Consider the following 23,090-nt stretch of genomic DNA (forward strand, 5'->3'; position numbering starts at 1 on the left):
ATATATAGCTCAAATCCTTATTTGCTTTGCAAATGCATAAAACACATTAACTGCTAAGACACTAAACACATTTAGAGAAAATAAAACTGGGAATTTACCAGATTAGCGCACACAAATTTATCTCAACAAATTTCAATCCGAGGTGAGTCTAGTTGAAGGAGTATGGAAGGCCATAAAGACATATATTTCTTTAGACGTTACGTGTATGGCCTTCCATAAAGGAGGAGCACATAAACACATGCGTGACGTCAGACGTGATTGTACTAAAACTATTGAGTGATAAAAACAAATGAAAGCATTTGAGTGCTGTAAACTTAAAATGATATTTTTTTGTACTAATTACGCAGAAAATTAAAGGTTAATTAATAGTATTTTTGAGTAATTACAACCAAAGTCCCTTTATTATAGTTTTTGTTACAACCCATTTCCTTTATCAAAGTTATTCACTGTTTGGTCTTACAGTGTATGTGTATGTGAAACCAACATGCACACAAATGCTGATTTTCTACATGGCACATGTGGTTTAAAGTTGATTTTAAAAGATTAATTTTTTATCATAACAGACATAACTGACCCATAAATACCTTTGTGTTTGCTACTAAAATATACTAAGCTTTTCTTCAGAAGATTTTGCAGTCTGAGTTGTTTTCCCCCTTTGCATAATATTCTGCTGCTGCATTGATGTTTGGCTGGTCAAACTGTAGTCATCATCATCATCACCATCATAACAGTTCAGTCGCGCACTCGCAGGAAACCGCCTCGCCTGTCTCCTTGACACACCCTTAGCTATTGTTGGCACAGTATGCGCGCGACAACCTTGACATTCCCACACGCGCGTTCAGTTGCACGGTGAAATCTTGTTCTACGTGGATGCACAATCCTTCTCAGGAAAAAACGAAAGAAGGACAAGGGGCTAATGCGGATAAAGGAAGATGCACAAACGCCGAGAAGAGTGCAGGTAAAACACACACGCACGGCCATCGCGCATCCCCGATAGATGCCCACACTACCGCACGCGCAGACCCACTCCGCTCATCCACCTGTAATGACAGATCGCTGCTCAAAGCCGTGCATTGTCCCTGGAAACGGCGAAGAAAGTACGCTTCATGTGAGAGATGACTGAGTGAGTTGCGCGGATGTTGGAGACATGGAGAAACGGGCTCTTGTAACGGCGATCAGCTTGTCCATGAGCCTGCTCGCGCTCACGCTGCTGGCCACGGCGATCTTTACCGACCACTGGTACGAAACCGACACCAGGAGACACAAGGAGAACTGCGACCAATACGGGTCGGAGTCCAACGACCAGAAGAACAGGGAGATGCCCATCTATCACCTGCCTTTGGTGGACAGTGGGAATGCGAAGCGCAACCTGGCTCTCATGAAGCCCATCCATGTAGGGAGTCGAGAGGAGGAACTGTTGGAAAACTGGAGAGCGATTTTGGGCATGGGCATTTTGGAGACGGAGTGCGGGCGCCCGCTTTTCTCCACCTACTCTGGACTTTGGAGGAAATGCTACTTCCAGGGAATGGACAGTGATATTGACAAACTCATTTCGAAGGGTAAGAGAGTGGAAAGTTCATTTCAACGCAAAATAAATAAATAAAATAAAATAAAAAACAATGCACAGAGCACCAACGTTTGCTTAGTTCTGGCTAGGGTGAGAACCGGTTTTGTTTTTAAAGCACCAGAACCGAACGACTTTCGAGTTAATTTTAGGGTTCTCAAACGTGTATTCTTTCTACAGTAACACACAGTGTTTTCTGCACTGAATCTCCAGCGCGAACACACTCCGAAACGAATGAGTCTTATGAGTCGGTTCATTTTAGTTAACTCCATAACACAGGGCGCCAATAATGCAGTCCGATTCTCGAACGAATGATTCAGATGAGTCGGCTCTTTTCAGTGTATGGAAGATACAGCGCGACCAGAGTAACCAAATTCCCGAACAAATGATTCTTATGAGCTGGTTCTTTTCTGTGAATTAAAACATGAGGCATAAATCAATGCCGTTAGCTCGGTTGTTTGTATGATAATGCATTTAAAGATGCACATTCTGAATCTTGTTGTGATGGTATATATATCGATTTTTTTTGTAGTTTTATTTATTTTTTATTATAATAATTTCGTAATTATGCCAACTATATAAAGAGAAAAACTGAGTGAAAAGGAAAAAGTCTTGGTAAACAGACGTTTTGCAATAATTTTATCCTATTTAATTTTAAAATGTGAAATTATCTCATAATTATCAAAAAATAATGGTTAACTGAATCGTAAGGCATCGAAACGGAACCAGAATTGTTAGCCTACTATTTCCATCAGGTCTGGCTGTTTGACAGATGACGTTAAAGGGTTAGTTTACCCAAAAATGAAAATTAGGCTGTGTTTTACTCACCACCGAGGCATCCTAGGTGTATATGACTTTCTTCTTTCAGACGAATCCAGTCAGAGTTATATTAAAAATTGTCCTGGCTGTTCCAAGCTCTATCATTGCAGTCAGCGGGTGTTGCAGTGCTTCAGTCTAAAAGAAGTGAAATAAAAAGCACCCATCCATAAAAAAAAGTGTCTCACACGGCTCCGGGGGATGAACAAAGGCCTCCTGTAGCGAATCGATGCGTTTTTGTAAGAAAAATATCCATATTCAAAATGTAATAATCAACTTAATCTAGCTTGCGCCAACAGTTGTACACGGAAGCAGCTCCGGGAGGATGACGTAAGATGTCGGCGGTGCGCCGGTGAGTCTCGTGAAAACCAACGTTTGTTCACAGGAGCAAAGGAAGCAAAGTTTCCTTACTTTAGCAAAGAAAAACCAGTCTCCTCTTGGATAATATCGAAATCCTCCGACATTCTTCTTTACAAATCCTCGTTTTGTACTTCTAATCAGTGATCCACGTGCGTCACTTCTGAGCGGCGCGTGCACAAAACTGACCTCATATGTCATCCGCCCGGAACTGCTTCCGTTTACAACAGTGAGCGCAAGCTAGATTAAATTGATTATTCCGTTTTAAATATGGTTAATTTTCTTACAAAAACGCATCGATTTTCATTTAAAAAACGCATAGAGGCCTTTGTTCTCCCCCCGGAGCCGTGTGAGACACTTTTTTTTATGGATGGGCGCTTTTTATTTCACTTTTTTTGGACTGAAGCCCTGCAACACCTGCTGACTGCAATGATAGAGCTTGGAATAGCCAGGACAATTTTTTATATAACTCCGACTGGATTCGTCTGAAAGAAGAAAGTCATATACACCTAGGATGCCTCGGGGTTGAGTAAAACACAGCCTAATTTAAATTTTTGGGTGAACTAACCCTTTAAATGTGCAGGCTTTGGATTTGTTAGTGAGTGATGATGATAATGATGATGATGGTGGTGGTGGTCTGTATGGTGGGTTGCGTCAAAAACATATGAGTGAGAATGAATATTTAGCTTATGCAGACTCGTTTCCTTGAAAAAATATTGATTTAATCCTTTTTGTTCTGACACTTTTCCAAACTTAAGCTTAATGGACTTTTTGCTGACACTAGTGCCTGCCTTTCTCTCTCTCTTTCTCTCTTGACCTGTTTATTTTACTGCAAAGGCACTTTCTGCAAATCAATTTCATGCATGATAGATCTCAACAGAACAAAACTTTATTAAATTGCCAACCAAGCCAGCTGTTTTGCAAAAGTTTTCTTTGAAAGAGATGAAAGTTTCAAGGTGAAAAAAGGCACAAGAAATGAGTGATGATTCATTGTCAATACAGATTACAGAGATCTTATCATGTCAGGATTGAAAGCGGATGCCATGTACCTTGCATTTAAATCAAGACCAAAGTCACACAGATCACTTGACCTTCAGCACCCAGGCTTTGATTTGTGACATAGTCAATTACTGTGAGTCCTCGAATCAGCCCATCAAAGAAGAGTGGCACTCTAAAGAGCTTCTCATCAGATCACAATGAAATCAGCTCAGGTTGAGTGCACCATGGCAACCGGAAGATCAAAATTCCCTTTGTTTCTCTTTATCATTTTTGACTTGATTGCTATATTGTTTATATGTATCAGTAAGAGTATACTATATGATAAAATTATTTATACTCCATTTAATTACAATATTACAGATATGATTATATATACTTATGATCTTTTATCTGAACACGGATTTACACATCAACAAGTCACAATAGATGTGTATACATTTATGCAGTTTACAGAAGCTTTTATCCAAAGCAAGTTCCACTGCATTCATACATTTTACCAGTTCATTTATTCCACGAGAATTGAACCCATGACCGTGGTGTTGCTAGCACATAGCTCATGTTTAAGCTACAATTTAAGGGGGCTTGTTCATGATAAGCTAGGACAAAGAGATACAAATTTTACAGGGTTCTAGCGGTCATGGAAAACTGAAAATATCAGGGGAAAATATTGAATTATATATATATCAAAAATGTCAACAATTCTGTGTTTTTCTGTCAATATGGGGTGCTGTGTGTACATTAATGAGGAAAACTTAAATGATTTTAGCAAATGGCAGCAATATAACAAAGAGTGAAAAATGTAAGGGGGTCTGAATACTTTTCCGTACCCACTGTATATATGTGTGTGTGTGTGTGTAATTTTACATGTTTTTATGTTAAATTTAAATTACATTTAATATTCATTGTGACTGTTAACTGTAAAATAAGTTTGCGTCTCTGCGTTCTAGCACATGGTGCTATAGATAGATAATTAGATAGATAGATTTTTAAGCTAGAAAATGCTGTTTGTGAGAGCAATCATTTTTAAATATCCTTATGGAGTAATTACGATTATAAAAGTCATGGGAAATTGGTCAACAGGTTGGGAATACTACTTTTAGTATACATGGCTGCAACTTAATATCACTTTGAGAAAATCTGCAGAGTTGAATTCATTATCAGTGATTACAGATGAAGTGCACATCTAATAATTTTCGAGGTTTCTCGTTGGCTTGGCTGTGAATTGAAATGTTGTCAATTCAAGGAAGGCACATTTCAGTTTCACCCACACATTTCTAAGGAACTGATGAAATCATTTTTCAGAGTGAATGAAGTGCCATGCAGCTGACCGCATCCATTATGACTCCAGACAGTGTTTAAAAAACAAAACAAAAAAAACATAACTCTCAGGCTTGCTGCATGATCACTGCAGTTTCAACACAGCTCTCAGAATTAGCTCACAACGCCAGCCAAATCTGTGTGGTGTGGTGTGAACAGGCGGAAATAATGACAGAAGGTCACTCTGTCGGGGAGGCGGGTGTTTCAGCAATACTTGGCTCTATACTTGTTCTTGCCCAGTGCTGGAACGTCCAGGGACATATAGAGCAAACAAAACAAATAGAGTAGCAAAGATTAGTGCAAACATTATAACAGCAACAACATTGCAAGGATATTAAGTAGTTTTTATGAACAACTAAAATCACATGCCAGAAGATTTGGGAGGGATTTGATTGGTAAGGTCTTTGCAAAGCTGCATTTGAAAGGCAGAGTTTGTCCTTTGGTCAGGCATGTTAAACCAGTGTGTGATCCCTTTGCAGGTATTGCAGACCGATGCACATCTGTCAAGTACCATTTCTCCCAACCCATTAGACTCAGGAACATCCCTCTCAACCTGACAAGGACCATACAGCAGGACGAGTGGCACCTCTTACGTAAGTCACCCAAAGTTTTCTCACCACCTTCTACAGCTCTTGATATGCATTGAATATTAAGCAGTGCATGCAAGCTGGAGTTAAGTGTGCTTAGCATAGAGAAAAGCATGCAGTGCAATACCATGTAAAAATGACTGCCATGTTAATATTTGTTTTGACAATAATTTGGTTGTGGTTATGATACTAAAATCAGTTCAATTTATTTGTATATCGCTTACACATTGTATATGTATATTGTAAAAAAATATGAAGCAACTGTAGCTGGAAGAATAGTACTGAGGATCTGGATTTTACTAAGTATACTGTAGATTAAAAAGTTTATTTTGGGTATTAAATGAACATGCTATTTGGTATTATTATAGCAAATATAGTGGATTATTAAGCATGTAATTCAAGTTTAATTGTTAGAACAGGTGTTTTTACATTATTCTCAAGTTCCAAGAGTTTTTTGGTTTTTAGTTTAAGTATGTTAGTGTTGAAGACATTATGGGCCCTCAAATATAATATTTCCCTTGGCACGGGAGCGCTAAATATAAAGACAGATACACTTTTTCATGTATAAAAACTCATCTACATAAATATAAAATGAAAAATAAAAATATTCTAAATAATATTACCTGGAAAATATGTACTGAAAAGCTGAACAATGAAAGAAATTGGTGTAAAATAGTTTTCTCTCAGAAATTGCTAGTAAATTTCATAAATAATTACACAAGTAACACTTTAAATTAAACATGACATTTTGAAGTAGAAAATGTAAAATGTATTCCAATAATCTTAAATATATATATTTTTTAGTGGATTAAGTTTTCCTTTTTAACCGTTATGAAAGTACTGTAGCTATAAAAAACTGAAGAGAAACGTAAAGCAAAGGCATTCTTTATGTAAAAGTGTTTCTCTTCTGGAAAAACTTGTCTAAAAATATCAGCGACTCAACCAGTCAAATGCTGTCTACAATGTCATCAACTAGCAATAGCACTGAGTAAAAATCAGGTTTCACAACTGTGACATTACTAAAGGCTACTGTCTATTGTAAAAAAGAGTTGAGCACTTTAAAATGTTAAGATAGACAGTCATTGGGTTCTATTGTCCATTATATAAATAAGAATACAGCTCATGCTATTTGCAGTTATTGTATGTCTTGTCATGAATATGTAATCATAACCTTTTATTGCATCTCCATGAAATTATTATGTGCCCCACGGTACTGTTTTGTGTAAACAAACTCAAATGTAATTTTCTGTTGGAAGGAACGTTATTAGCTCCTGTGATGTTATAACTTAGCAAGTCTTAAGGGAGCCTGCAAGACTTAATTACAGCCCTCGTTAAAATGCTTCCTAATTAAGCTTTGCTTCCTCCATGCATGTGTCCCAGTCAGATTCTATAATGTGATATTACCTTTAAATTAAACCTACTGAATCAATATCTGCGATAAGCAACTCCAAAACTTTGCATGGAGACATATGCGATTATTGAGCTCAGTGAAAGTTCCTAAAGATAAGGTGTTACCCATAGCTGTATCTATAGTGTTGCTGGCTAAGTGGGTGGTAGTCATGGAAACAGTGTGTTTTTCTACGGTGTTCAGATCTGAGGCGCATTACAGCGGGGTTCTTGGGCATGGCTGCTGCCGTGATGCTGTGTGGAAGCATTGTGGCCGCTGTGGGATTTTTCTGGGAGGAGAGCCTCACCCAGCATGTGTCTGGACTCCTGTTCCTTATGGCAGGTACATTCTGCTTATTCGCTTCTATTATCTAACTTTCTCCTCATTTTTGCTCAGCTACTTGTTACTCATTTCGCCCAGTAGCACACTTTCTCGTAGGTGGTTTCCTTTCCTTTCCAAGCTGTTGTCTACCTTGTACATTCTCCCACGTCTTGTCTATTTTTCTGCTTATCTACTTCTGTCTTATTTTCCTTGTCTGGCTTGAATATATATATGAGAACCGGTATACCGGTGAGAAAACATTACAGTACAAAGCGCATAATATTACATTAATAACGCCTTCCATTCTCGCTCGATCTGGAATAGTGTAATGGAAGGCACTGATGACGTATCATGTCTGCACGAACGGGGTGCACAGAGGTATGCAAATACACTTGTTGACCGGTAGGTAGGACAGCCTATCATAGTCCTCGGAACGAGGGATATGATTGGAAGAACATTTCATGGTCCTACGCCTTCCACAGACGATATAAATACATATAATACACTATGTACTCAACTGTCTAGTACAGGGGTAGCGAACTCCGGTCCTGGAGAGCCGCAGCCCTTCAGAGTTCAGCTCCAACCTTAAATAAAACTCACCTGCCTGTAGCTTCCTAGTAACCGTTCAGACCTTGATTAGCTTGTTCAGGTGTGTTTGATTAGGGTTGAAGCGAAACTCCGCAGGGCTGCGGCTCTCCAGGACCGACGTTCGCCACCCCTGGTCTAGTATATGAATTATATAAAGTTTTTTTCATTCAGCATTGGAGTCTGTTAGCTTCTGTCCCTTCAGTTTGTAATTAAAGCTGCGGCAGTTGAGTGCATGAAGTGCCCGACTTTTATCTTTTTTCCGGTAAACTCATCATCCAGGTATTTGAAGTGCACTTTTTCGTTTTATAATTTTCAGTGTGACTATCTATACTAAAAACTGGCATAGAATAGTGAATAAGTATGCAAATTGGGACACCCCTGAAATAAGTCTTAATGAATGAGTCATTGAATCAAATTTGTTCACAAACATTGAATGATTCAGGGGGAAAAAACAGCTACTTTGTGTTGCAACTGTAATGCTGTGTCTTTGATTAGAACTATTTTGTTTTGTACACCATCACGGCCATGTCATGTGTTCATTTTATAAGTCCTTCCTCTCAATCTTTTTACATAATATGAGGTACATACCAAGAGTTCAGATGGTTTTTGTGGATTCTCGTGTGTTCATTAGATCATTAACCTCAAATGTGTCTGTCCTACAGGAATCTTTTGCACAATCTCACTGTGCACCTACGCAGCCAGTGTCTCATATGACCTATCCAGGAACCCTCCCTTCATCTACGGTCTGCCCGGTGACGTAGACCATGGGTACGGGTGGTCCATCTTCTGTGCATGGGTCAGCCTGGGCCTAACAGTGGCGTCAGGTTGCATCTGCACAACTTATCCCTTCCTGAGCCGCTCAAAGGCTCTTCGCTCCAAAACGGCAAGGGAGTCGTCTGTATGAGCGCGGCCTGGAGGACTCAGCAAAACATTAATCAGCACTTGGCGCTTTAGTAAAACGGATTCAAGTGGGACTTCATGCTGTACGGAGCCGTTTTGAATGTCTTGTAGATTTCTGATACCTTTGTTGGGCTCATGAGATGTATTGGTGTTATACAGAACGAAGGACAAGACTGTTGCAGTTTCTGTGTGTCTTCTACACACATTTGCTTACAAATCACACACACACATAAAAAAAGAAAAGAAAATACACACAAATATACAGTATGTGTGAATATAATTAACAAAACCTTTGATTTGAAATGGGTATGTGTGTGTTTGTGGGTCGTTGTGACGCAATCATTCTCTGGATCAGGTGAATATTCTACACACTAAGGATCTGAGCCACAATTTTTTATGCAAACCATCTGAAATTCAAATTATTGCTCTGATCACAGTCAGTGTTATTTTTTTATTATGTGATTAAAGCATACTGGTTTCCCTACCACTTGCAAATGGATACAAGTCGACTAACCATTGGCTCATTTCAAATGAAAATATCACAGCTAAAGAATTCAATCAGGGATGAACAGGACACTTCATGCCACCGAAGTCACCACATCAGACTAATGTATAAAGGCATGATTGCATATATATCACCTTTGGGTAACAGCTGGTGGCTGATAGTCAAAAAGATTGAAAAATCAAAGAGACACGAGAAGTTACGAGATCTAAGACGTGGATATGCAAATTTGTGATTGGATGAAATGTCTCTGAAGATCCAGGACTTGAATGTAGCTGTCACTAGCAGTGCAGTCGTAATATGGCAGCATGTTTAAAGTGGATGCTCTCGAATCTACCAGCCTCTCTCATGAAAGGCTTCTCATGATGTCACGTCATTGTTGAAAATACAAGTCCTTCCGTTCCACATGAAGTGGCACTAATATAAAGCCACCAGGATTATATTAACTGCTGGATATTGTTTTCCAAACTGAGCCAAAACTGTAACATTTCCCTGAAACTGTACTGTTTGCCTCAAAACTTCCATTGTGTTCCTGAAAGTGTATCGTAAATAAAATATTACCATGATAAAATAAAGGTCTATTAAGAAACCAAACTGTTTCGTGTGAACTTGGGCAGAATTGGGGCTTGTTTTATTGTTGGCAGACATAGGGTGACTCATTTTAAACAATGCTAGCATGTTTTATGCTTTCTCTTATCCAAAAAGAATACTACCTGTGCAGATAAAGGAAACAACGCTGTTGAGTTCACCTCACACAGCTATTTGGCCATTATGTAACCTATGGTTCAAGAAATGCAGTTTTGAATAATTGTTTAAGGTAGCTGATTTGTTGATGCTATCAGCTTTTATATTGAGAGACATGGTCCTGGAAAACTAGAAACAGTGATATTTTAGTAATACGTGTGCTTTTTTTAGAATAATTTTTTATAATGTAAAAATGTTTTTATTTTAATATTTTCAGTTTTTTTAATTTTAGTTTTAGTAACTGTATGTGCTTTTGTATTTTTAATTAGTTTTGGATATTTCTAATTAGATACATTTTTATTTCAGCTTTAGTTTTAGTAATATTACAATTACATGTGTCATATACATTTTTAATTGCCAAGGCAAAATCTCAAATTTTCATTTGTAAGTAAGTATCTTATTTTTTACTGTATATTTATATTTGATTTTATTTCAAGAAAACGATTTTTAGCTGTTTTTATTTTAGTAAACAATAACAACACATCTGGAAATATAAGGGAATTTTAAAATTGTAATTTTTAGGACTATAAAAGCCTTGCACTTTGAAAAGAATGACAAAAAATATTTATAACGATGGCACTATAGTGTATATAAATTGTTCTTGTTATGCTCAGTTGTGCTAAATGTCTTAAAAGTTGCTTTTTGGGTGTGAAATTTCTATTTTTATTTATTTACAATCTTATTCCAGTATTCACAAGTGGCAGGGAAAGTCGTGGAAATTTAAAGGTCAAAAGGTGTGGCAACCCTGTTGATGAATAGACTTGGATTTGTTTACATAGTAGTTAAAAAAAAAGGACTTACCATTACTCTGACACAAGAGGGCGCCACATTATCATCAATAAACACACAAACCCTTGCCTAAACTCTGAAAATGTGCAATTTCTTTAAAACGAGGTGCTGAACTTTTTTGCTTGTGGTGTGGAAGAGGAGGCCCCACGGCAATAATATATTTCGCATTACCCTTCTGTGGAGTGTGCCACACAAAACAAAAATGAAAAAAGACAAAACTCAATGGCTGAAACGACAAACATTGTTCTAAATAAAAAGATTGTATTATCATAAAGATAACATTAATCAAAATGAAACTTACGGGTACTGAGCACTCGCACAAGCGAGGGAAAACTACTTAAATGTATCTGTAAAATGTACTGTAAATGAGGCTGGGGCCGAGTGACTCGTGCTGGAGTAGATAAACAGTGCCATCACCCGTGTGTGCACAATGATACAGTATGTCCTGATCAAAAATGAGTGAAAATAAAGGAAAAAAGCTTTTACCAGTGTGCCCGTGTCCACAAATGAGTAAAAATAGTGAAATATCCTGGATTTTCTATTCAGGAAGACTGAACATACAATAAGATCAGTTTCCCAGTGTCACAGTTGACTTTCTATCTTTGTGTAATGTTCAAAAATAGACTTTTCTTCCTAAAGGGAAGTCGTCGCAAAAACACAGGAGAGAGATAACATGCATTCTGCATAAAGCAGTATTAAAAAGAATAAAAACAATGGATTCTGAACTTGCGTTTGTACAATGTCAAAACATTTTCTTATACATCTTTTGTCTAAATGCTGAGACAGACATAGGATTTGATCATATGTCCTAAAACTACTGGTACCTGCACTAGAAATGTATGGAAAGGTCAGAGTCCATGATGAACACTTAACGTACAAGTTCGGACAAGCACACAAAACACATAGCAATACATTTAATAATACTTCTGACTGTCCTCAGTGAGTGGCTCCTATAGGACGTCTGTGGAGTTAAGCGTGTAACCGAGCTGGAAGGTGGCACAGCGTTTTCCCCTCAAGTTTAGGATTGTTTTTAGGTTACTCGAAAACACCGAACTGTGTAAATCCCAAATAAAAGCTTAAAATGCTCACAAAACCACACTTTTATGGTCTAAAATCAGAAGGAGAAAAAAGTCTTGCGACACTGCTCGTTGTTCAAAACACCCGCTTGTAGGTTCAAAAAGTGAAATGCAATACTTTCATCTTTAACCACAGATTTTGAGTTCATTTTTGCAACGATTTCTGCATGTTGAACAGTCTTCTCCTGCTAAATGTTTCCAAGTAAATGAATGAGATTTAAAATGACAGCGATTTTTAAAGTATTCTGTGACCAGAGGAACAAAATGTTACTCAAAGGTCATTAGTTTTTGTATCATTTAGCCAAAAAATGACATTTGAATGTTGTACATCTTTTGAATCGAATTTAATCTGCTGTTTTGTCATATTACAGATTTCAGGATTCAGTCAACCAAATCAGTAACCTTTCCAAATGATCATTTTCCTGAAATCTTTACAGCTTTACTAAAAAAAAAATTAAAAAAAAAGTATAAAGTTTTACCTCAACAGCAGAAAAATGTGTATTCACACACATAAAATAGTGGGCAACACAAAAACACAATAAAACACCTGCTATCATCTATGGCTGCTTTTGAACCCTTTCCTCCAGTCAGTCCTACATATACGAGGATTTTAACGACAGCATCCTGTCTGCGGCATCATCTCGTGCCTGATTTAGAAACCCTTGATGATACAATAGGTCTCCATGGAGGATAAGATGATGTACATCAGCCAGAGACTGAAAAACAATGTTGTGGTTAGGATTTTGGGAGTCTGCGGGCCACCCAGTTCCCCTCCGATCTCGGGCCGGCGGCGGTACATGAGGACGGCAATACAGATGAAGGCAAAGATGGTGAAAAGGGTGACGGAGAATGCCAGCGTGCCGGGGTCCACTCTGAAATACTGGCCATGTGCCTGGTGAAATATGGCAGCGATGGACCAGGCCAATCCAATGCCCAGAAAGACGTTCACAGCGTTGCTGCCAGTCACATTGCCGATGGAGGCGTCAGCGTACTGATCCTGGATGGCTGCCACCTTACTAGCGAATGTGTCTGATTTTGAAGGGGTCGGGAGAGAAAGACAGAAAGAACGAAATATTGTCAGGCTGCAAAAAATAGGCATCAATATGTGGATGATTGTTGTATGAATCGTTGTGTGAAACCTGTAAAAAAAACATGTCCAGCTTGTATTTTGCCCAAAATTCCAAATAAAGAAATAAGTTTGCATTAAGAAAAATAAGCATTTCAAGGGCCATTAAGAATGTCGAGCATTTGCTTTTTCAAGACCGTTAAACACATTTTCTCTTTTAATTTCCAGTATTGTAAAAAAAAAAGTTTCAATGAAATTAATAAAAAAAAATATATATTTTTTCATTATTATATATTTTAATACGATTAATTGATTTAATTGGGTGCATTTATTTAATTAACAGAAAGAACGAAATATTGTCAGGCTGCAAAAAATAGGCATCAATATGTGGATGATTGTTGTATGAATCGTTGTGTGAAACCTGTAAAAAAAACATGTCCAGCTTGTATTTTGCCCAAAATTCCAAATAAAGAAATAAGTTTGCATTAAGAAAAATAAGCATTTCAAGGGCCATTAAGAATGTCGAGCATTTGCTTTTTCAAGACCGTTAAACACATTTTCTCTTTTAATTTCCAGTATTGTAAAAAAAAAAGTTTCAATGAAATTAATAAAAAAATATATATATTTTTTCATTATTATATATTATATATTTTAATAAGATTAATTGATTTAATTGGGTGCATTTATTTAATAAAAAAAAGTGCAGTAAAAAGAGTAATGTTGTAAGAAAGTATTACAATAAAAAAAGTTACTATTTGAATATAATATAAAATATAATTTATTTCTATAATAGCAAAGCTGAATTTTCAGCCACCATTACTCGTCTTCAATATCACATGATCCTTCAGAAATAATTCTAATATGCAGATTTGCTGCTCAAGAAACATTTCTTATTATCAATCAATAAGGATTTTTGATGAACAGAAAGTTTAAAAGAACAGCATTTATTTGAAATACATTTTTGTAATATTATAAATGTCTTTACAGTCAATTGCATCCTTTTAATGCATCCTTGCTGAATAAAAATATTAATTTCTTTTTTTAACCAACTTACTGACCTCAAACTTTTAAATAGTATTGTGTGTGTGTATATACACACAGTATATATATATATATATATATATATATATATATACTGTAAACATTACTAAAAAAATTATAGAAAAGAATGGGAAAACTTGCATTGGTATAAACCATTAAAGTAAAGAGAATTTGGGGAGAAAATGTGCTTAATTGTCATAATTCACAAAATCTTAATGGTCCAAAAAACAGGTTTTGATATATATCACTTTTATTTGATTTGGGGATGAAATGTGACTTAAACATATCTAGTACCTGGCACAGAGGTTCCCAGCGCCACAAACACAACTGCAGTTACAGAGTCTTTCAGGCCAATAGTGCATCCAAAATGGGATGCCAGGTCTCCAATGAATGCAGTGAGGACGCCAATCATGATGATGGACACGATGAAACACGCCCAGCCATTCCAGTAATCAGTGGGTGGCACAAACGCAAACAGAACCTTCCAGAACACAGTCAGGAAGTGCATGACGTAGTCAAAGCAAGATGGCATTTTTTCTTCCCCACACTCATCATCATCATCTTCCCCTTAAGAGGAGGGAAAAAAAGGAGAGGCGATTTGAATTATGGATTGGTTTGTTTGTTTTCTGTGAAGTGACAGACTGTCCTCTTACTCCAGGGAACATCAGTGTGCATATCACTGTTACACAGAATGGCTGACACCAAATCTTATAAATCAGAGGAGGCAGAACCAGCATAACATGAAGCTCAGAGGACTGGAAGTCCAGTACCATTTGTGTTTCACCAAATATCACACTACTTAAAACATATCAAAACAGTCATAAATGAAAAGATTTATTTAAAGCATGAAAAAACATATTGTGCAGCCCAGCTCAAACCAGGTAACTATTTGAACAATAAAGGGAGGAACAATAAGAGGCGGTGCTATATTGTGAATGTAAAGGGCATTATTAGATTATTATTACTAAACACTTTGTCAACATTTACAAAAACCATTATAAATTATTTTATAAAATTTTTTTTTAAATGAATTTAAAATTATAATTCCATATTCACATTTACATTCATTTTACATACTCAAATTATGTAAACAACATTTCACATCATTTATATTTCTATAAAAAAATATTTTTGAAAAATAAAAAATATAATTGTTACTATTATTTAAGACAGACAATTATTATTTTACAATGATTTATTTCATTGTTTAGGAGTTAATTTAATATTTCAGATTATAATTTAGTGTTCATTTAATATTTAATAATATATAATGAATCGTAATGAATTTGAATTATAATTCTATATTTACATTTATATTTCTATATTTACATTTGATATTTGATATTGCATTTAATTTTTTTTTTAAATAAAACATATTTTTAATTATTTATTATTTTACAACTAATTATTCACAAGTTTTAAATATAATACATAGTTTATTATGTATAATATTTACAATTATAAGTTTTACACATCATATACATTAAATTTTTTTCATCAAATTTTAAGTTAGGGTAACCATTATAAATTATTTTATAAAATTTTTTTTTAAATGAATTTAAAATTATAATTCCATATTCACATTTACATTCATTTTACATACTCAAATTATGTAAACAACATTTCACATCATTTATATTTCTATAAAAAAATATTTTTGAAAAATAAAAAATATAATTGTTACTATTATTTAAGACAGACAATTATTATTTTACAATGATTTATTTCATTGTTTAGGAGTTAATTTAATATTTCAGATTATAATTTAGTGTTCATTTAATATTTAATAATATATAATGAATCGTAATGAATTTGAATTATAATTCTATATTTACATTTATATTTCTATATTTACATTTGATATTTGATATTGCATTTATTTATTTTTTTTAAATAAAACATTTTTAATTATTTATTATTTTACAACTAATTATTCACAAGTTTTAAATATAATACATAGTTTATTATGTATAATATTTACAATTATAAGTTTTACACATCATATACATTTAATTTTTTTCATCAAATTTTAAGTTAGGGTTAGGGTTAAGTTTAATAAAAAAGATCAATGATTCTTTTACATAATACAGTGTCATCATAACAAAGCAAGTTCATTTTGGTTCACAACTGGAGCACTGCAGAGTAAGGCAGTCTAATTATGAAAAATATTCCCCAGGAATTTAGATTATGATCTCCCTCCCTCTCTTTCTCTCTCCTCGCGGCTCAGGCTGCACTAACAAGCTCTGTCAGCTTCAGTCAAGCATATCAGAATGAGTGCTAGTGTATGCTTCGGACTGCATGTGCGTGTGTGGCAAAAGATATAGAGTCCTCCAGCTTTGCATCTACACATTCCTTATTAATATGCTGCGCAACATGACGAAAGACACTTCAAAAATGGACGGACGGAGGGTGAAATCAAAAGGCCTTGGCATTTTAGAGATGAGAATGGCGTTGGCCTGTGTTGGTTATGCTCATAGTAGGCTTGACTGATGGCTGAAGAATTGTGGGTAAAAAAAAAAAAAAAAACCCATAAGAAACACATTTGATGTCTTTTTGTTGTTTCTTTCCCCCTGTTAAAGACAGAGTTACTCTTTAAAAACATAATTATTGCACAAAACTAAACTTAACATTTGACAAAAAATATATATATTATGACATGAAAATGTATAATAATAAATAATAGATGCATGAAAAATCATAATACAAATTTTGAAAATATAAAAAAACATAATACATTTTTAAAGAAAAGAATAGAAATGTAAAAATAGAATTAGTTTGTTTTGCTGGAGCTGATGTGAAGTTTCTATCAATTCTCTTGTTACTTCCAGCATAAAATAACCTCTTATTGTTCCTGACACTTTTTGTAGCTTTGTAGGAGTTAAAAGTAATAAATTCGGTAACAAACTGGATCCAAATTGTAGACGTGACCAAAATATTTACAATGCACATAAAGAAGCTATGCGTAACTTTAACATTAGCATCCCATTCTACTTTCATAATGTGACATATTTCCAAATAAAACAAGATGCAAAAAGGAAAAAAAGAAAGACGGGATTTTTATGACAGAGAAAGGAGGGAAAATATTCAAGATTATGAAGACAATCGGAAACAATATTAAGACGTTATGAATGCATGTTTCCTACTCATTACTGAGATAAACTGGTTCTAAGAAACTTTATACTGAGCGCTGTCTGCTCTTAAGGAAAAAAGCTAATTATGATTATCTTCTCTCTCCAGCACTGCTATGATTGACACTCTGTAGAGCTAATTTTGTTAGTTGATGAAACATTTAAATGCACTTCAGTCTGGCAACAGGGAGCCATTCAGCACCAACATATTTTAAATGGCAATGGTGGGCTAATCAAAGATATGTGGCCTTTCAGAGATGAAACGGCAAAACTGCCTTGCTTTCTAGCATGCCATGTCAAGACTGCGGTGGATTGTGCAATGATTGTGTTTACAGTATGTAGAGACTTAATGGAAAAACTGACAGCATTTTTTCAGTGACTCACCTGAGCTGACAGTAATGGCTTCTATAAACTGGTCTCTCCAACTGTTAGTACCAACCAAAAGGGCCAAGTTGGTTTTCTTTATGAGTTTGTCGACTGTGCTCTGGAACGGGGTTAGAATCATTACAACCATGTTAACAATACTTAAAAGGTTTAATGGTAACATTTTACAAAGTCTCATTTGTTTACATTAGTTAACCATGTTAACGTAAACTGACATTTATATATACATTTTTCAAATGTTTTTTTTTTTTGTTAACATTAATGAATACACTGTGAACTAACAAAGAACAATTGTATTTTTATTAACGAAGATTAATAAACGTTGTAAAAAGTATTTCTCATTGTTAGTTCTAGTTAGTTACTATATTACCAAATGCACATAAAAGATTGTAAAGTGTTAAGGGTTTAATTACAAAAAACAGTCCATCACCTCATGTCATCCCAAACCCGTATGACTGACATTCCTACATGAAACTCAAAAAGGGAAACACTTGCATGCTTTTTGGCATTGAATGAAAGGGATTCCAAAACAACATAAAAATGCCTTGAACTGTTTCCTTTCCAAGAATTTTGATTTGCGCCTGTTCCTTTCAGATATTTCTTTAAGATAAATTAAGTAACAGCTTAAAGTGCATTCAAACTGAAAATCACTTTTCTTTGTAAAAAAAAACTAAAAAACTGATATAGCAGATTTTTCAGATTAGGAAAAAAAATCCTCAACTGCAGCCAGCCTGAACACAAAATCTTTTTCATTACAGCCCAGAAACTGATTTGTCAGGACGGCATCGCCTGTCGATTATGAAGGTTGTAGTGGTATTACACCAGCAGAACATCATAATTCTGTGCAATTCAATCAAATCTTCAGGACACGAGGAAATCATTTCGCTTTGAGGCCAAGCAAATTAATCTGACAGACATGATGAAAACTAATAACCCTCTGACGCACAGAGGCAGTGCAGGAGAGAACCAAAGAGTTGAATTAGAGATGGACACTGTTAACATGTATAAAGTGACAGGCAGTCTGAAAGGTTGCGGTAATAGCTCTGCCCATGTCTGCTGTATCTGAAGAGCAATTAAAGGTTGAATCATCTCCAGCTGCGTCTACTTCAACAGGGCAGGATACCATCGCTCATGTCCAGATGCTCGGTCATCCTCTCATTCACCTTTAAGGGCTTCTAAGCCCTCCTTCATGCTTAAAATGTCATCACTCAACCTTAAAGTAAATGCATGTGTGAACATAGATGGGTGTCTGAATGTATTTTTCATGACAGATTCCTCATGAGCAGAAAAGGTACCTTAAACTCATAGGACTCCTCAATGATTACTTCAAGTTTCACATGTTCACCCAGTGTCGGTCGACCCATTTCAGCAATACGTCTCTCATCCTTCTCTTTTTTAGTCAGGTTCTCCTCTTCCCCGTCCTCTGAGAGAGACAGACAAAGCAAGAGAGGTACAGAAAATTTGATGGAAAAAAACAAACAAAGAGATGGTAAGTAGCAGGGAGTTTTTATAAATGCATAAAAAGTTGTTGAGTTAACTGGCTCGCTCACATGATGCTACACATGACACACAAAGGTGTAGACTTGTATGATTACATAATTTGCAGGGTTTCAATAAAGCCGTATCATCTGCAATGTGAGCAATACTATGTTTGTTCAGAAGCGTGAGAATGCAATGCTGTCAATCTGGACTTGAAAACATGTTTGAAGGTGTGGGCCTTTTGCAAGGATTAAAAATATAACACCAGTACTAATCTAAAACAATGACTGGATCGCTGATCAAGATATTTAAAGGAACAGTTCACCCAAAAAAGGCATTGGAAATGCATTAGGATGACATTTTTCTAATTGTTGGGTAACTATTGCTTTAAGATACCACAATAAAACAATTTCATAAAAGTCTATCAGCATATTGCATTGATTAAAAACACTGTTCATGTGATTAAATGCATGCATTTAGCATTCAACAGTGCATGCTACACTAATGAGGAAATGACAGCTGATGATCTCTGGTGTCATCTATTATGACGGTTTACATTCTCACAATCACTTTATGGAACAAGATGTTCAGCTAATTGGCTCAAACATGCACACACGTGCATAAGAGATCCCACATTTATAGTGACAAAAGGGAGAATGATTTAATGAAAAGAAAGAGAAAGGGATGAACAGGAGAGGAAATGTATACCTGTGATGCTGATAATGGTGGAGGGGATCGGTTTGTCTCTACCCTGCACTTTCCGGTACACATCCGTGCCTGATGAGCCCAAACACATTCACTGAACAGAGTTAGCACAGATGCTAACAGATCTACGGAGCTTTATTTATGATGGTGCACAACTAAATAAAGCTTTATATAGCAGATGATGTAAATTTCAATCATCACATGAGAGAACAGAGCAAATATGTATTGCCTCTTTGATATATTATAGTTTGATAGATATTACGGTGTACATATGTATATTCAAAAAATATAAACAGAATTAACAGCAATGGGACCTCGGTGTAAAGTAGGTTTATGACCCTATAGTACATTTAATTACATAGTATAATTACATATATTAATATTTATAGTGTGAAAAATAATTCATTGAGATTAAATTAAATAATGTCAAAAGTAATGTCAAAAGGTCATAAAAAGGTGACACAGGTCATAAGGCTATAATTAAGATAATGAACACTCAGATTATATAATAATTATTAGCAAAGTGCAGTTAAAATAGTTTTACATGACACCACAGGATGTCAACATCTAGTACGTAAAATCAACCACACCTTCGCCTGAATAGAATTCATTCAATACCTATGACGGACATATGCTATTTTTAGAATTATTCTTCTCTCAGTGTTGAAACTTTCCAGCAACAGACACTCCCTGGACACAGTATTCAAAGTGTAAATGTTCTTTGAGAATTAATGTGCGTGCTGCCACAGTTGAGCGAGTTTGACAAGACGGTTACGAAAGCACTGACAAACTGGCTTAAGGCAGACTAGCTATGCATTCTCATTAGGAACCAGCCCGTTTGCCTTTGGGAATAATGCCAATGATGTTTACTTTATAGGTGACAGTGGGTTGAGTTATTGCCCATCACACAATGTCTTCGTGAAACTGTGGCGTGCAGCAAATGTTGTATTTCGAAACAATAAGCATGTTTTAGCAAGTTCAGGGCACTGCGACGGAAATAAATTGTAACTTTAGAAACTAGTGCTGTGTACAACAACTTGAAAATGAGACCGTAAAAATGTTTCAAATGAGTACACAGGTAAGTTAGTTTCAGAAATTGAATTGAACATGTTTAGTACTTATTAGAGACAAGGACTGTGTCTGAAAAATATTGATAATTTTAAAGAAGCTTTGCGATTGGTTGTACAGGCCTATTCACACTGCACAGACAAACACCGACCAACACAGACAATCAATAGATTACAATACATCACTTCTCAGACATTCCTTGATCCGACAAATGCTGATTCATCATGTTCAATCTGCGAAAACGAGCTCCAACAGACACCAACAGGGGTAACACAGTGATCAAAAACTGGACAAAGTGTCTGTTGCCGTCTGTCGGTGTGTGCCGGTGAGGTGTGAACTGGCCTTAAGAATAAAAATAGTGTCTGATGGAGTGGTTATAAAAAGTAAAAAAAAAAATTTGTATTAATGAGAAATTGCTTATAATTTAAAATGATTTATTAATTATAAAAATATAACATTTAAAATACATTTATTTATAATCATGCTTGCCCACTTACAATTACATTTCTACAGAGAAGTAAGCATTGAAGTCATTATTTTCAAACAGCCAAAACCTATAAATTATTTTATAAATTATTTATTAAATAAAATAATTGTCATTATTATTTATTTCATAAATATGTATAATTTATAGTACAGTAATATATACATTTACAATATATCATTTATAAATCAATTTCTTATTTTCAGACATAGCCATGCAAGCAAACCCATGTGAGGTATTTTTAATATGAAGGTTACTTAACAGGAAAGAAAACAAAGCAAATTTGACACTTAGTATCTATCTCTGGTCCTTTGAGCAAATGAGCCTATCAGACAAACACACTAAGCTACTAGTTTACGTAGTGTGACAAACAAAGGCTCCAGCTCATCATCAAGCAAACCAGTTACTAAACACACCCAGTGTTATATTTAGGTTTCAGCTCGGTGAAAATTAAAATATTATCTCTTACCATAAAGCTTCTTATCTATCAAAGAAAAAAAATTATCATCAAAAAGATTGAATCTATGAATTCATTCGCTTGGTTAGAGTAGCACGTTAGCTGTAGCTGGTAATGAGTTAGCTAAGCAGCTCCAGTGATATATTACTGTACCTGTCTTCACGAATCCACCTAAAATCATAAAAAACAGCAAAAATGAACTCACCCTTTGTTCATTTCATGTTTTAAAGGTGTGGATTTAGTAATGACAGAAAATGATGTTGGTATTGGCCCAAATTAGTGTGTAAATAAACGTTAGCATAATTTGATTATTGGCTATGCTGTTTGACCAGCTTGACCAGCACCAAAACAACGTAATTGGCATGGAAGTCAATTAGCAACCAGCATGGAATATGGTCTGTGTAAATAGTGAATAGTGAAAAATTAAACAGATTGATGGATATTAGATGATCTTATCAGCATCAGCAGACAATGTTTGACTAAATTTGAACAAAGAGCTTATACATAATAACAAGTAAACATCTGCATCCTCATGTGATGAGATGAACATTTTTAAAGTGATTCACAGAAATAAAGAGCCGGGCGGAAAATAGATAGCTTACCACATTCATGCAGCAACATAGCTGATGTAGACAAATGAAAGACAGACAGGACAAAAAAGACAAGAACAAATGGAGATAAAGAAAGAGCAAAATGATTATGAATGAGCAAACAGAGTAACACAGACAGGGTTGGTGTGCAATAAGATTGTGTTCATAAAATTAGATGGCTCCAGGTGGGACTGCAGTTTAGAGTATTGGTGGAAATCATCAAACACTGACAAACGGGAGTTTCTGAATTTGGGACTTCGGAATACAAAAAAACGGCTCTATACTCCATTATAATCTATACATTAAAAAGTAGGTGGTTGGTGAGATTTTTATGTTCAACAAGGGTGCATTTTTAATCGAATAACACAGAATTCTGTAAAAAAAATGTAATATTATGAAATATTAAAATTTCAAATAGCTTCTAATTCTAATATGCTGATTTGCTGCCAAAAAAACATTTTATATTATCAATGTTGTAAAAAGTTGTGCTGCTTATTTTTGTAGAATAGAATAGAAAATAGAAAGTTCAAAAGAACAGCATTTATTTGAAACTGAAATCTTGTGCAAACCTTAACTGCCACTTTTGATCAATTTCATTTAGATTTAAATTTTTACAAATCTAAAATGTGAAAAACTAGTAGCAATCTTTTTCTGTCAGAAATAAAAAAGAAAATAAATCTCACAGGCTCTGGAATATGGCAAGAAACCCATGTATCTGCTGGTTTCAATTGTCCTTGTCTC

General features: G+C 35.3%; 2 protein-coding genes across 3 annotated transcripts in view; one reads left to right on the top strand and one right to left on the bottom strand.

Annotated features, from left to right (window-relative positions):
• The first annotated feature begins 655 nt into the window (after positions 1-655).
• LOC107556025 (transmembrane protein 178A-like) lies at positions 656-9,909 on the top strand. The gene is made up of 4 exons (XM_016238996.1): positions 656-1,559; positions 5,533-5,646; positions 7,232-7,369; positions 8,599-9,909. Exons 1-4 carry the CDS (start codon positions 1,148-1,150, stop codon positions 8,838-8,840), a joined length of 906 nt encoding a protein of 301 aa, XP_016094482.1. The 5' UTR covers positions 656-1,147; the 3' UTR covers positions 8,841-9,909.
• Positions 9,910-12,387: 2,478 nt separating this feature from the next.
• Positions 12,388-23,090, bottom strand: part of slc8a1a (solute carrier family 8 member 1a) — a 37,660-nt gene continuing 26,957 nt past the window's right edge. The window contains exons 4-8 of one of the 2 annotated variants that reach the window (XM_016239019.1): positions 19,754-19,822; positions 18,862-18,989; positions 17,567-17,666; positions 14,349-14,621; positions 12,388-12,976 (exon numbers count right to left, since the gene is read on the bottom strand). In XM_016239019.1, the coding sequence (XP_016094505.1) occupies positions 12,600-12,976; positions 14,349-14,621; positions 17,567-17,666; positions 18,862-18,989; positions 19,754-19,822 (947 nt within the window). In that variant the 3' untranslated portion in view covers positions 12,388-12,599. The remainder of the gene's footprint in view (positions 12,977-14,348; positions 14,622-17,566; positions 17,667-18,861; positions 18,990-19,753; positions 19,823-23,090) is intronic. The other variant, XM_016239008.1, reaches the window with a different exon arrangement.

This window comes from Sinocyclocheilus grahami, unplaced genomic scaffold, assembly GCF_001515645.1.
Source record: "Sinocyclocheilus grahami isolate Dianchi unplaced genomic scaffold, SAMN03320097.WGS_v1.1 scaffold20.1, whole genome shotgun sequence".
NCBI lineage: Eukaryota > Metazoa > Chordata > Actinopteri > Cypriniformes > Cyprinidae > Sinocyclocheilus > Sinocyclocheilus grahami.

Coding starts and splice junctions, on each gene's coding strand:
- LOC107556025 (XM_016238996.1), top strand. CDS start 1,148: ATGGAGAAACGGGCTCTTGTAACGGCGATCAGCTTGTCCATGAGCCTG. Junction 1,560..5,532: donor TGACAAACTCATTTCGAAGG/GTAAGAGAGTGG, acceptor ATCCCTTTGCAG/GTATTGCAGACCGATGCACA. Junction 7,370..8,598: donor ACTCCTGTTCCTTATGGCAG/GTACATTCTGCT, acceptor TCTGTCCTACAG/GAATCTTTTGCACAATCTCA.